General features: G+C 42.3%; 1 protein-coding gene across 1 annotated transcript; it reads right to left on the bottom strand.

Moving 5' to 3' along the window:
* Positions 1 to 5157: 5157 nt before the first annotated feature.
* On the bottom strand, positions 5158 to 15733 carry RAG1 (recombination activating 1). Its single transcript, XM_058688682.1, has 2 exons — positions 15607 to 15733; positions 5158 to 10633 (listed from the first exon to the last, which is right to left on the bottom strand). The coding sequence occupies exon 2, from the start codon at positions 10617 to 10619 to the stop codon at positions 7488 to 7490; it is 3132 nt and encodes a 1043-aa protein (XP_058544665.1). The 5' UTR covers positions 10620 to 10633; positions 15607 to 15733; the 3' UTR covers positions 5158 to 7487.
* Positions 15734 to 15980: the final 247 nt, after the last annotated feature.

Raw genomic sequence — 15980 nt, 5'->3', positions numbered from 1 at the left:
GCTTGCTGCTGTCAGTGCAGAGGTGGCTTTGGATCCTCTGTCCCTCTCTCTCTGCTCCTCCTCCACACATGCTCTCTTACTCAAAAATAAATAAACATGGGGGAAAAAAGGCTTGTGAGTATGTATAGCTTAAGGATAAAGATCCCTTGAATCTCTGGCTTAATTCCTCTATTAATAGGCTATTTCAGGGCACCCATCAGTAAGTGTTTATTGAAAATCCAACATCCTTGGAAGTCCCTGGGTGACTCGGTTGGTTGAATGTCTGACTTTTGATTTTGGCTCAGGTCATGGTCCCAGGGTTGTGGGATCAAGCCATGCATCAGGCTCCATGCTCACTGTGGAACCAGCTTGGGATTTTCTCTTTTTCTCTCTCTCTCTCGCTCTCTATCTCTATCTCTCTCTCTCTCTTCCCCTCTCCCCACTCAAATGCACTTTCTCTCTCATATTAAAAAACAAAAAAGAAAATATAATCCAAGATCCACAATAAATATTATGGGACCTGAAAAGGAACAAAAGAAGAGCCCCGTCTTTAGGGAACTTATTGTCCTACTGCAGAACGGGGCAAGGGGCAGGACAGGAGAGTTACAGAAAGTGAAATCGTATACTGGAAGCAGTTGGTGACAAATTTGAAATTGTATAGTGCAAGCTATCCTTGCAATAACAGTTTTCTTTTTTTTAACCTGGAATATGGTGGTAAAATTTAAAAATTGGACTAAAATATCTCTAAGTCTCCTTTGTTATATTGACCTTAGCTGAAGAGATGTTGTGTCCAAGACAACTCTAAAATGTGGAAAAGACTGCTCAAAGTGCCTTCCAAAATGTATGGTGATAACCAAAAGAGGAGGGGTGTGGGTGTACATATTAAAGATGACCAAATCATCAATTTTTAACCATTAAAAACTATGAATGTGGTGTCAGAGGAAAATATTTGGTCTTTGTCCCTGGTTCTGGCATAGAGCTCCTAAAACTCCTGGCATTTCTTGAGTGATAAGGGTGCTAGGAGAGTCTTTTGTTCTATTGAGACAGCCCTGGATGACTTCAGCATGGGGGCTGGTCACCCAAGAGAGCAAGCCTTGATTAGAAACTTCAAACTTTGGGGGCATCGGGGTGGCTCAGTCGGTTAAGTGTCTGACTTCGACTCAGGTCATGATCTCACGGTTCATGGGTTCAAGCCCCACATAGTGCTCTGTACTGACAGCGTGGAGCCTGCTTAAGATTCTCTCTCTCCCTCTCCCTCTGCCCTTCCCCTCCTCGTGCTTTCTCTCTCTCTCTCTGTCTCAAATAAATAAATCAATAAACTTAAATGCACATACTTGGCCTACAAGTAACTCAGTGTGTATTTTGTGAAGGCAGAGATACATCGTCACCATGAAGAGAGGAAAAACAATCATAGAGAAGCCAAGGAGAAAGGGAACTTTCCACAAGAGAGAAGGAAAACTGTCATGGAAAGAAATGCTATATTCATGAGAAGATGTTGCTGCTGCAGAACCTCCCTCACATCCTCCTGCCTAGGGTTAGACACAGTTGTGTGAGGTAGTGAGACACATGAGTCAGCAGGCCATGTATAATTGACATAAAAAAATGTTTGAAATCACTACTCCGTCATTGAAATATTTATGCGTGACCCTTCTTAATCTTGGACGAATCCCCTCCCATGTATACCTTCTGAAAACATTTCAGTCATGCCCCACTCCTGGCGTGGCTTGGATGGCATCCATTGCCCGCCTAAAACTCTTCAAAGGTTTCCATTTGCACCGGGGTAGTAGTCAAGTCTTTACCCCACCTGCCACGTCCTGCATAATAAGGCTTCTGCCTGATTCTCCAAATACACACAACCCCTTCCTCGCATTCATTCTATCTGCTCCTGTCAGAGGGACTTTTCTTCTGTTCCTAGACTCCACCAACTGCTCTCCACCTCAGAATCTTCCCACGGGTGAAGTCTGCTCTTGGTCTAACCCCCCACACTTGCCCCCACATCACCCATTCTACCCATCTCTCCTTAAAGGTTCCTTCTTCCTAGATGCTTTTTCTGACCCCCCAATTTAAATTCCATTGTCTTACTATACTCAAACTGAACTTAGTGCTTTTTCTTCATAACATCTACTAGAGTGTGCGGTGATGCATTTATTAGGCTTACTGTTGTCTTCATGTCTGCTTCCACCTAGCTTTTTGTGAGCAAAAACTGCGCTGTTCATCACTGTATCTCCAGTGCCAGGCACACACTGCATGTGCATAGAAGGTATCCTATACGTATTTCTTTAAAATATAGGCTGAAGTAGTTAGAAAGGGTATCAGGAACAATATAGAACTTAGCCGGGCCTTAAGGGGTAAGGAGATGCTTCATTCTCAAAGGCAGGAGTAATATTCAAATACTTGGTCAGAAGGTCCAAACTTTCAGTTTTGTGATGAGTAAGTCCTGAAGATCTAGTGAACAGCATGGTGACGACAGTTAATGTTTTCTGAGAAACAGGCCCATATTTTATTTGATCTTAACCACCCTCAACACGCCACAATAAAAGGTAACAATGTGAAATGATAGATGCATTAATTAGTTTGATTATGGTAAATATTTTGCAATGTGTATTAAACTATTATGTTGTACATTTGATATACAATTTTGTTTGTCAATTATATTTCAACAAAACTGGAAAAACAAAGCAAAGCAAGGATAGCAGAGTTTTAAAAAAATCAATGGAAGAAAATGGCGCTGAGGCAGTTCTTAAGGCCCCCTGATGTGCTAGTGTTAACCCGTTACTTGCTGGATCTGGGTTCCTTGAGGATGAGACAGGGCTGCCAGAGTTGGAAGACTACTGGGGCCTTGGGGACACAGGCTGTTTGCCTACAAGTACAAACAGATTTCAATATTTTAAAAACTGGTACAGGACACCTAGGTGAATCAGTTGGCTAATGGTCCAACTCTTGATTTCAGCTCAGGTCATGATCTTATGGTTCGTGAGGCTGAGCCCTGCACTGGGCTCTATGCTGACAGTGCAGAGCCTGCTTGGGATTCTTTCTCTCTCTCTCTGCCTCTCCCCCACTCATTCTCCCTTTCTCTCTAAAATAAATAAATACCCTTAAAAATATTTTTTTAAAAAGCTGGTACGGTTGCACAGAAGCAGACAGGCTGAATCTCTGTTCTAAGCAGAAGGGAGCTCAGAGGTCTCTAGCAAAGATGTGCTGAGATGCTTGAAAAATCCATGGATGATGAAGAGATGACTGAGTAGTGTACAGGGAAGCTGCACAGAGCTGGAGGGGAAATTGTGGAGCTGCAGGCCTGCCCTTTTCTGGCTGAGCTAAGCTTCAGTGACCTCATGTGCAACATGGCGGTAACAGTACCTGCTCTGAAAGAATCCAATGAGAAAACCATGTGCCATTGCTTACCACACCTGTTTGTATCATCATCATCATCATCATCATCATCATCACCATCAATATCACCATTAGAAAAAACACTGGACAAAAGAACTCGGGATCTAGCTCATTCCTGCCATTACCTGTGTGGCTCTGGACAAGTCGACCACTCTGACCAAAGTTTTCAGGGTATGAAAATGTGAATTTTCTGAGAAACAGGCCCATATTTTATTTGATTCTCAAAAAGAGCCAAAAACCACTGATTTTCAAATTCTATATTTTCAAAAGGCTTACTATTCACTTCAAATATCTAGAAACAAATGGTCTCAGCCTATATTAGGATAAATCATACTCGTTATCACTAATCTGTTGCCCTTTATTCTAAAGTCCACCAAGTTTATTTTGTATTTTCCTCAAGAAAAAATGTGTTACTTCATTGTTTCAAATGTCGCCCTCAATATTATTATTTAAATATAAATCACAATACACTCTGTTTTCAAATTTTAAACTTTATTTCAAATACTTAAACATAAAATTGTTCACAAAAACAATATTCATATTAATAAGGAGTAAAAATATTAAAATCCAAAAGTAAGTATTGCAATACATAGTTTGTTTAATTTGAAAACATTTGATAGGGAAACATAGGGAAGCTGCATCAGATAAAATTCCATTGCATCCTGGCACCTGAACTTTCCCTAAAACACAAAAAGGAAAGCTCTTGGAAGCCATTAAGCAGACTTTATGATTATTTGTCAAGAAGATAAAGTGAAGTGCCGTTCTTACAAAAATCTTACCAAAAATGATTTCTGAGGTATATTTATGTAGATTACTATAGTTAAAGAGAAAAAATGAAATAGAACAAAATATCCACCCTTACTTAAAACAATGAAAGTAAACTTACTTAAAACACCCTTACTTCTTAACAATGAAAGAACAGACCATCTCCCAGTCAACGACTGAAGACACAGACGCATCTGCAGTGAAAAATCATTTGCATCCAAATGGTGATTTGTTCCTCTCAAACACCACTGGCTTACAAACCCTACTAGTCCCCGGAATCTGAATTCTGTTTGATGTAATGCGAGACCTACATACTCAACCAACAAAATCTTTATCTTCGTCTCTATATTGTGAAAACAAATTGAGGCAAAACTAAACTCCAGCTCACCTGGAAGGAAAACACATCTTTTCTCCTGCTCTTGCTTCTCAGTGAGTGTTTATTAATCCCAGAGCACTTTTTGACCTCACCCCAACCACTCATCAGTTTTCATCAGCCATTACCACTGGTCCCTGCAGTGCGCCTCCGTGGGTTGGCAGGAAAACTTGTAGAATCAGGTTTCACTGGAGAAAAATGCATTGCACTTCTGAAGTCTCAGTCTACACTCAAAAAAAAAAAAAAAATACAAAATGCTCTGTTCAGTGTGGTGAATTTCCCTGGAGAATGTGCGTGCATTTACAATGGGCGTTGTCAAAAATAAAACTCCAGTATAAAACCAGGTCTTCGATATTGCAGTCTCAACACTGAGGGCTCAAACAACCAGAGGCAGCATTTCTACATATTGAAACTCCTGCGGCCAGATGTTCCTGGGGTTTATCAAAATGTGATCTGATTAAGAGATTATTGGGAAGGCTGTGCTATAAATCATGCTGTTAGTCACGTGCATTCAAAATAGATCCCGCAATGCTAGAAAGGAGAATTTAATATCAGAAAGTATTTACAGTGCCACCAATCAAGTAACAGAGTGGAAATGGGGGGAAAAATCTGCAAATAACCAGCACCAGCATGCCTCAGGAAATGAATGATTACATAAATTTAGCTGTTTATTAGCACAGAGACATGCTGTAAGGATTAAATGGGATGAAGGGTAGGGGTGGCTCAGAAGCCCATTAGTTTACAAAACACAAAACTCAACATTCTCCAGAAAAACAAAAACAATTAAAATCTGTATATATTTTTGACAACTAAATTATGAATATCTTTGTAATTTATATATATGCTATATATAAAAAGCAAGGAAGACTGCTGTATTTTTTAGTGGAAAATTCAGGGCTCAAACCCTGCAAAAGCACTAAATGCATGTTATTTAAGATAATGTCACTGACACACGTTTGACAACTAAATTACACAGCTCTTTGATATACTGTGTATGAAGAGTGGCAATTATGGCCAATAAAATCAAAGAAAGGGAAAAAACCTAATTAACACTAACATATCATTATGACTCACTAGCATATAAAATCCCATGCCTGCTCTAAATTGCCAGCAATTGGCAATTCTCAAATTCCTAAGGATGAAGACAATAGTTTCCAAATAACAGGAGCCACCAGAGATTTGGGGGCCTCTTGGGGGCATTAGCATTCCCTTCTATCAAAGAGCTCAAAGCACAATAATGACTTGTAAAACCCACTCATCTCTGCTCCTAAGAATTATAAACTGTAGTGTGATTAGTTCTGGATCCTAAACAATGATACTGCCTTATAAAAAGAAAAAAAAGATGGTGGTTAATTTTTGTGGTGGAAGGAACATGGAATTTGGAAACAAAATGCCTGAGTTCAAATTCCAGATCAGATATTTACTATCACAGTAACTTCAGGCAGATCGTTTAACCCTCCATCAAGTGGGAATAATAACAATATCCACCCACACAGGTTGTTGTGAGGAAAAATGAATGTGAAAATATTCAAAAGTGGCCAAAAAACCCCACAAAAAAACCCCCAAAAACTCACTCTACAAATGTTAACTCTTCCTCTTTACTACGAGCAGGATTCATCTAAACAGAGCAGGTGTGAAAAGTACAAAGGTATCCTGCTATGAAAATCTGAATACACTAAAAGTAAACTGATCTTGGGGTATCTGGGTGGCTCAGTCACCCAAGCCAAACTCTTGATTTTGGCTCAGGTTATGATCTCCCAGTGGCAAGATCAAGCCTCATGTCAGGATCTGCACTGGGCGTGAAGCTTGCTTGGGTCTCTTTCTCTTTCTCTCTCTCTCTCTCTCTCTCTCTCTCTCTGCCACTCCACTGTTTGTGCTGTCTCTCAAAAAATAAAAACAAAAATAAACACTAAAAAAGTAAACTGGTCTTAATAGAAAGAGTAACATATTGCAGAGGGAAAGACTCCATGAAATCTGGACTTAGTAAAATTGACCCCGGTTTCACATGGAGAAAATCTGGCAGAAATTTTTCAGTAAAACATTAAATCTGTTTTTATACAGTAAGTCAACCCAGATTTTAAAAGGCTTCAAGATTATATAGAAAAGCATTGGAGACTCTAATTGAAATTAAAAAGTAAAAATAAAAATCATATTTGGCTACTGATAGATAAGAAAAATGTATTATCAGAAGATTTCATGACTAACTGTAGCTAACAGTTTTATTCTTTCAACTTTATTATTGAAAAATTCATGGTGGCAGATGACCCCCTAAGCCCCTTAAGGTCACTCGACATTGACATCATTGAGACTCAGAAGAAGACTGATTTTCCAAAAATTTTCTGGATATTTCTAGGGTATTTCTGCATAAAAATACCAAATGAGAAAATGCACTGAGCACTTTGTAAAGGTCACCATGCCATACAAGTGTAAGATGTTATTATCAGAGAAATCTGAAAAGCTTTGAAAGATTTTTGAATCCTGTGGAATAAGCCAAGATCTATGAAATTTATAAAATAAAGAATTCTACAGAAATGGTATTTTAAAAAAACACACACTTATATCTCAATACAAAGAATAATACATTGAGGGGGTGGGGAATGCAAACCACAAGACAAATCCCTTTCCTGACTTCCCTGGCTATTTCTTTGACAACCTTAGCTTTGATTTTCCACGGCACTCAGTCAGTCACACACGCACATCTTTGTTCATCTCTGGGCCCCTGCAGTTACTCCTGTTCTGAGTTATTGAGCTTCCAAATAACTGATTTCTCCTGTTGCTTTCCTGAACTCCCTAAACGGCTCAAGCACTCAGCTCATCGGTTATCCATTGCTGACATGGATTCGGCACCTCTGGCCTCTCCGATCTACCACTGCTTGGGTGGTGAAGCCCACACACAGAAGTGAAGGGTGCCAGGAGAAGGTCTCAGTGCAACCCAGAAGAAAACTTATTTGCAAAACCAACACAAAGGCGGCTGCCCTGCTTAAAAATCCATCGAATCTTGAGTTTCCAGAGAGTCCTCTAGGCCTATTGGGTCCCCCACGCCTGACTGCGAGTTTAAGATAAACCCAGAGTTTCTATACGCGTTATGAGCATTCATAAACTTCTGCAGATATTTGGAGGTATACAACCAGTGATGTTTCAAGACATCTTCCATCTCGTAGCACTTGGACTGTCTGGCATTCATTCTTCGGAAGCGCCTGAACAGTTTGTTGCCAGATTCATTTCCCTCGCTTGCCCATGCCCCAATGGAGCCATCTCTCTCAATAATTTCAGGCACGTGTGCCAGGGTTTTGTGAAAGTAATTGGTGATTTTGCCCTCATATCTATATTTGAACTTGGTAGAGAGGAGCTCAGCAAAACGCTGTGAATTGAAACTATACTGGCAGAGGGATTCTGGGCACTCTTTAGCAGGACATGACGATCGCCACACGGGTTTCATCTTCAGGTAAAGGTCCATCAGCTCCCTGAGAGCTTCGTGCCTCTCCTCGGAGGGGATTAATTCACAGACTGCTTCAACTGTTTCTTTGGTCATGAGCCTCCTGGCAAAGTTGCCGTTCATCCTCATGATTGGCTTCAGGTTCATCTTCTTCCGGAGATGCTTGTCCAGCGTAGCCTGCCACCTTTTCCTCTCCTCTTTAGAGGCATTGGGATTCTTGTACACCTCCCCTATCTCTAGCTGGAAAATCTTGTAGAACTCAGCCGCATTGCCAATGTCACAGTGGAGTGCATCTATGGAAGGGACGGTCTCAATGAAAGGTTTCGATGAGACTCCTTTCACGCGATCCCGCAGTTCTTCCACAGACTCGTGGTACGGGTTGGAACGCCAGACCTCGTAGCGCTCCAGGTTCTCAGAGTGGCTTCTGGTTATGGAGTGGAAGACAAGATTTTGAGAGGCCTCCAGGCGGGTGGCATCACAAAGGGTACAAATGTAGACTGAGCCAGAAGCCTCGAGGCCTTCAACTTCCCGGACAAGCTTCTCATCGTACCCAGTGCCCCTGAAGATGAACTTGAAAGTCCGAAGGATGCCTCCCATCTCCAGCACTAAGTTGCTGGCCTTCATGGCCTCCCTCTCGGCAATGAGAGGGCTCAAGATGGCCGTCAGCATCTCGTGGTCAGACTCGTCTGCCAGCATGAGGCACAAGGGCTTGCAACACAGTTCAGAGTTAGGTTTGACCTCCTCAAATACCTTCACGTTTTCTGAGCCGTGCGCTACGGTAATCTTCATGACTGTGAACGAAAAGCGAACCGCCTTTTCTGGAACTGCTGGCCCGCTCCCATGCTTCTCACTCACATCTCCCATGCCGTCACAAGACTCCTTCACCACGACGGTGAAGGGGCCATTCAGGTAGTCATCCAAGTCTTGGGCTCTCATGCCTTCCAGGATGTCTTCTTCCATGTCCATCAAAGCAGACACCAAAGCTGAGTCATAGCGGAACCGCTTGGCAATGGTGTCCACCGGGTAATCGTCCACAGAGGAGGACAGTCCAGACAGGCCATCAATAATGCCGACGTCAGTGCTGGAAGACACGTTCTTCAGAGGTGGCTGCCACTCAAAGGGGTAGTAGCCTGGCAGAAGGACCTTCTCAGCATTCCGAAGGGCGTGCAAAGGCTGAAAAATCTGCCTCCCCGTGATGGCTTTCACAGTCCTGTACATCTTGTGGTACTGACTGCAGCTGAGGAAGGTGTTGACACGGATGGCCAAGCACACAGCTGGCTGCAGGCCAGAGCCCCGTCCCTGCATGATGGCCTCCAGCTCGTCGGCTTGTCTGTGCTCATTCCTCGCCCTCAGTGCCAGCAGGAACAAGGTCAGACACACAGACTTCACATCTCCACCTTCTTCCTTGTCCGCGAAAGCCTTCACTTGCAGCTTGAGCTCCCTCAGGCGATGCTTCTGAGCCCTTCGCGTCAAGGACAGGAGATGCTGGCGGGGCCGACCCCCTTTATTAATATGCACAAAAGTCTCTTTTGACTCCTTGTGGCTTGAGACATGGTGGTTATATTTTTCCAAGCTGACCTCCTCATTGCACTCTTTTGCTGGACATCTCACCATCAGGGAGTTCAAGATGCTCACAAAGGACTTCACTGGACTCTCCAGGTCGGTAGGGAAGCAGGGATATTGGCAACAGGGACAATAGCTGCCCATGACTTTGAGGCACCTGAGAATGCAAATCCTGCAAAATACGTGCTTACAGCTGGTCTCCACAGGGTCAGCCAGGATGTGTTCACAAATCTGGCAGGAGATAGATTTCACAAAGTGTGCTGGGAAGTCCACCGCAAGAAGCTTGGTACTAAGATGAATGTCACTGCACTTGGAGATCTTCTTCATCACTTCCTTGCTGCTGATCCTTGCCTGGGCTCTTTTCTTGTGCCGACGGGCTCTTCTCGCTCGGTCAACCACGGTTTTGAGTTTTTTGCTGAGCTGCACATTTGGCTGATGACTCTTCCTTTTGAGTCCCTGGCGGGCAGCGTGACAGATGTCACAGGATGGCGTGTGGGGATGCCACTCCATGGGTACATTCCTTGGGAAGTTAACTTCACACGGGGCACTGCTAAACTTCCTGTACATGATGTTCCAGCAGCTGTGGCAGAATTCAGTGGGGTGGATCGAGTCAACGTCTGCTTTCACATCAATCCGGAAAACCTTGGCAATGAGGTCTGGCCAGGAAGTGGCTCTCTTTTCCTTCTTTCGTAAAAGGACTTGGGTTTTACCATCCACTGGCCCATGGACTGGATAGCTCCTATTGTGCCCATCAGTTTTAAAAGAATTCCCACAGATACGGCAGAGATGGCAAAGGTTGGCTTGGTGGATTGCTTTGTCTCCTGCTTTCCCATCATCATGGGACTTCTTTGAAAACGTAGGGTGAGCTTTTAATGCCGGTTGACTCAGGGCTGGCTTCTGACCATCAGCCTCGTCCAGGACTGCTGGAGATTGCTCCAGAGAGGGTTTCCCCTCGGAGGAAATTTTCTTTTCTATTTGAGCTTCTTCAGGTGCCTTTTCAAAAGATCTCACCCTGAAGAGCTTAAATTTCCATTCTGAAAATTTCATATGCGGGTGCTGAATTTCATCTGGGGCGGAACTGAGACCCAGGGCGGGTGGCAAAGAGACAGCCATGATGGCTGAGTTACCTGAGAACAATGGAAATAAGTCAGATTAAGACAAAAAATTCAATATCCCACTGATGCATCTTGGAAGAAATAAGAATGAATACATTCAATTGTTCATTCATTCACTGATGCAAAAAGTTACTTCTCAAACGTCCCATTTTAATACACTATGTTAGGTGCTGAGCATACAGCAGAGGACAGTCATTCCCTGCCTTGACAGTGCACGTGGTTGTTTACACCACCGTGAGCCACCATGGTTTGTGTTACATAGATATGTACACTCTTACTTCTTTCCACCAAAACCTTAAGGTCTTTGAGGACAGGATCTCTGAGTAAGTCATTTCTGTCTCTCCAACATTCCTAGTACACTTCCTAGTACAATTCCTAGTAGGGTTGAATAGTTATTTGCTGAAAAAATACAAGGAAAAACTGGCTAGTGAAACCACGGAAAAGTCATATTTTCTGCATTGTATTAGCCTCATTGCTCTAGCTGGACGATATATTTCCAGCTTTTTAAAGCAGTCTCCCAGGAGGTTGGTTGTTTATTTCTTCCAAACAGGCCATAAAGGGATGATAAAGCTACAAACCCAAAGAAACTAATTACTCACTACTTGAAAGAATGAAGTGAATTTTGAAGCTTTATGAATGCTAGCTAATAATAAGTATCATGGATAGTAATTATGCTTACAATTTTAATTAGTGAACACTGCTGTAAATTATAAGGGCTGTGTCTCTATTAGAAACAAAAAACCACAGAACTTTAAACCTGCAACAAACCGTAGGGTGCACATACAAACATTTCAAAGGGCTTTTAAGATGAAAAATTCAAGTAGTTTCAGATAAAAATCACATAGGCCATCCTGGAAGTCATTAGTGGACAATGGACATTAGTTTTATGGTTTGTAATAAGAAGAGGTGGGAATAAGATTTTTCTTCTGATAAAAAAATATTAGCAATTGCATATGCCAGGAAACCCTACCGATCGGTGTCAGTGTAGACACCAATCATGCTGTAGAAAAAAATCTGAAAATGTCATTTGAGTTCTCTCCAGATCCAAACAGCCTACTATTCTCAAAATTCCTTGGTACACATCACTGGAAAATAGCAACTATATTTCAACCTATCATCTCTCTCCCAAATTTGCCTAGCTTAACACTCTTGACCCATCAATTATATCAAGCAACACATTCCCCGCCCCCCCGACTTCTCAGTTAATTAGCTAACAAAATTGATGATATTTTTATATAATCATGTGGTCATGGAGACTAATCCTCAGAGGAAAGAGCCGGGGTGGGATCTGTGGGGAAGGAGGGACAAGTGCTAATCCTAACTGCTGCTAACAAAGTTTCTTCTTGAGTCATCCCTTTAAACTACTGAAGTTTATTCCATCTGGCATGCTCTAGGATTCAGGGATTGATGTTTTTCATGACAACATGGTCAAAAAGGAAATCCTGTGAAATTGCAGGACTGTGTGAGATATGAACACAGGACTGTGTGAGATCTGTACAATTTCAACCATCTCAAAAGTCTCATTAACCTCAGAAGTATCTCAACTGCAGCCCAACAAACACCTCAACATTGCTTATGGTTCAGTTATGTTTCTAAATTCTGTCCTATGTCAGGTGTGAAGGCCTTCCAGGTCTCCCCTGTCCCATTGGCTGGAACTCTTTCCCAAATGCCTTTTCATTCCATTAGCCTTTTCCTACCCAGTCTTTTTCTAACATGCTTGTTGTCTGAATTTCCAAGATAATATTTTGAGGTGTTATTTTAAAAAGGGGGGGGGCGGTGTCTGGGTGGCTCAGTCAGTTAAGCGTCTGAATTCGGCTCAGGTCATGATCTCACAGTCCGTGAGTTTGAGCCCCGCGTCAGGCTCTGTGCTGACAGCTCAGAGCCTGGAGCCTGCTTTAGATTCTGTGTCTCCCTTTCTCTCTGCCCCTCCCTTGCTCATGCTCTCTCTCTCTCTCTGTCTCAAAAATAAATAAAAACATTAAAAAAATTAAAAAAAAAACAACTGCATCACCATCTCTGGAGCTAAATAATGAGCTTCCACAATGAGTAAGTCAACCACAAGGCTTGTTGGAAGGATCCTTAGAACTATCTCCTCTCCCTGCCCACTCCTCTCCTGACACCCACTGGCTGGAAATGTGATCTGCCAAAATACATTCCTTTAAATACTCCCAGAGAAAGAGTACTATCCCAACCAATTATTAGCCACTGACATTCGAATCAAATGTATTTGCTATTTTGTCTTTCAACTCAACTGCTAAAACTTTATCCAAACAAAAAGCAAGAAGAGGGTGGAAGGGATGTGTTATGCTTTTTGTTTTGAGGGAATATACATCAAGATGCTAATCGTGGCGATCTGTGGGAGCTGTAGATGTTTTATATTTTTCATGCTTGCCTATGATCTCTACTTTTTCTGAAATAAACATTTATTACTTTTACAAGAAGATAGAACTTTTAATAACTAGACCTAATGAGGTTTTTTTTTTTTTATCTATATGGTTAGCAAAGATTAAAATTATCATTACTCAGCATTAATGAAGGTGTGGGGAAATGCAAATATCTTCATACATTCTTTGGAGAAGTATAAATTGGTATAATACCTCTAGTGGACAATTTAGCAATGTTTTTTAAAAGTTTAAATATAGTGGGCTCCTGGGTGACTCAGTTGTTAAGCATTTGACTTCAGCTCAGGTCACCATCTCACAGTCTGTGAGTTCGAGTCCCACATCGGGTGAGCACGAGCCCAATTTAGGGTGAGTGTGAGCCCTGGATGAGCCACGCTCCCCACCCCCCCTTATCTCTCTGCCCCTCACTCACTTGTATCCTCTCTCTCTCAAAAGAAAAAAAAAGTTTAAATATATTTTATCTTTGGTGCAATAAATTTGCTTTTAGGAAGTTATTCTATAGATATATTCCCACAGGTTATTCCTTGTGTGGGAATAAACATTCCACAGGTTGTTCCCACAGTGAATATTACATGGAGAAAGACAGAGCAACAGAAAGAGATTTGTTTAAAAAAATTGTTACCTTAAAAAAGAGGCAGCAGCATAAATAATCACCCCTAGGGCATTATTAAGTAAACTATGGTCCAGATATACAACGGAAAACAACACAGACATCTAACATTTCCATATGCATTAGTGCATATGTGTGATTTCTATATGCCTCAACGATACAGAAGGATACCCACACAACAAAGCAGACAACGGACAACAAGAACAAGTATAGTAAGATTCCATGTAGGCACATTTGCTCAGACCTGGAAGTGCAAACATTCTGGGAGGACATGCACTAAAATCTTAACAACATCTACTCTAAAAATGGAATGACACTGGTGAGAAGGTATCTTTAATTTTCTATTTTATTCATTCTTACACCATTTTAGTTTTTCACAACAGACGTGTATTATTTTTTTAATTTTGTGATCAGTTCACTTTAGGGAAGAATGTTTTAATGACTAGATTCATATGTACCCATAGTCATTTTTATTTCTTCCTAAATTCTCCCCTCTCCTCACCAAATTTTAAGACCTGGCTAAGCCTCAAATCTGACCAGCATCCTTTCCTTTTTTTTTTTTTTTTTTTTTTCTGGTAAACATATAGAAAGGGAACTAAAATATGGACCTATAGACAGCATGAAGTTAGCATGATGAACGAGTTATCGTGTAGTCATTGTTTGACACTCAGGAATCTTGCAAACGCTTGATCTCCTCTCTTCTAAAAAAAGGTCTCAGCGGCAGACCAACCTTAGAATCTAAAAGGCAAAGTGACTGTTGGTGGCCCAGCCCCGTTCCCACCTCAGTGTTGCCATCACCTGCCATCACAGCTGTGGGGGCTTTGTCAACACAGGGCACAGATTCATTTTGACAAACCAGGGCAGAAGCTACGGTTTGGTGAGTGTGTGATTAGTGACTTCAGGAGGCTGGGTCACAGCAGCAGCCCCGCCCCCGACTCCCCACCCAACCCCTCCCCTGCACACACCTACATCCTAGCACTTGACTCACAGTCTCCCCTCTTCCCATCTTCAACTTAGTCTCTACACAATGTCCAAGTGACCACTGCGTGCCCAAGTGTGACCCCTCATTGTCACACCCACCCCACTCATTCATCCGTTCGTTCACTCCACAAATACTATTTCCTGCTTTTTGCCAAACACCATCATCAAAAAGTTGACAACGTCCACAGCCTTTTTATAAGTCTTAGGCATCCACAACATGACCCGAAGATTCTTGCCCTTCTTCCAGGCAACTGCCTGCTTGAACCACTTCAGAAGGAGAAGGGCACTGTCACAACCCCCTGGTCAGGAATCCTGGTTCAAGAACATAACCTCTGTGTAGGGTCTCTACAGTGGCAATTCCCAAAATTATTGGGTATTAGAATCACTGGGGAGCTTGCTTTTAAAATTTTATGGAGATCATCAGGTTCCAGAGATTCTGATTCAGTTTATCTGGGATGGAGTCCAGAAAATGCATTTGTTAAGCATTTCGGTGATCCTGCTGTGAGGAGTCCATGGGTCACACTTTGAGAAAAACTGGACTGCTACTTCACCCAATCTAGTTCAGGAAATTCCTGGCAATACCTGGAAATACCTGGGAAACTACACATTTCCTCCCACCCTGGAATCCGCTTGCTGATGATCATGCCTAGACAAGCACAGTATTCCTTTCCAAGAGTCATAGCTTTCCTTCTGCTGATTTATTTACTCATTCATTCAAGAAGCGCTCCTTAAAGCCTCTCTCTGCCCACAATATTCATTTACAGTAATTTGGATATCTGTGCCTTCTCTATGAACCTATAGTGTCTTCCTAAACTCGGCTTCTTATTCCTTTCCAATTTTTATACGTTAGAAAGAAAAATCAAATTGTTGTCAGCTTCCCTTGATCCCTCCCCTCAATCCCTGCAAGGAAGAAAAGCCTAAGTCCTTCTGATTAGAAACATAAAAAATGTAATAAATGTTGTGGCTCAAGGCATGAAAATCATGAGTGTTACCTTGCTCAGCAGGCTGCCTGGCCAAATTGTTGGGATGTCTGTAATTCGTCTGATATCACTTGATGCCAAAGAGAAGGGAAAGTGTGTTCTCCTCCTCCTCTTTGCCTTCTCGTCCCTCAGAACAGACTGCTGCATTATTTATCAGCCTCCACTGTCCTTCCCAGCCTCCCCCACCACGGACAGCTAACCACACATGATGGCGGCCAATCACAGGCCAGGAGCCCCCAGCTCCAGCTGGCACCTGGCCCTTCAGGAAGCTTAGCTGGGGGACCCAGGTGTCACGGGTGTGTGCTGGAACATTGCCAGAGCTGCCAGTTCACTCTCCAAGACTGTTTGGGTTGGAAATGAACTTGTCAACATAAGCTCTGGCTTCT

Source organism: Neofelis nebulosa, chromosome 10, assembly GCF_028018385.1.
Source record: "Neofelis nebulosa isolate mNeoNeb1 chromosome 10, mNeoNeb1.pri, whole genome shotgun sequence".
NCBI lineage: Eukaryota > Metazoa > Chordata > Mammalia > Carnivora > Felidae > Neofelis > Neofelis nebulosa.
The sequence above is the reverse complement of the archived record's forward strand: the minus strand, read 5'-3'. Positions and strand labels throughout refer to the sequence as shown.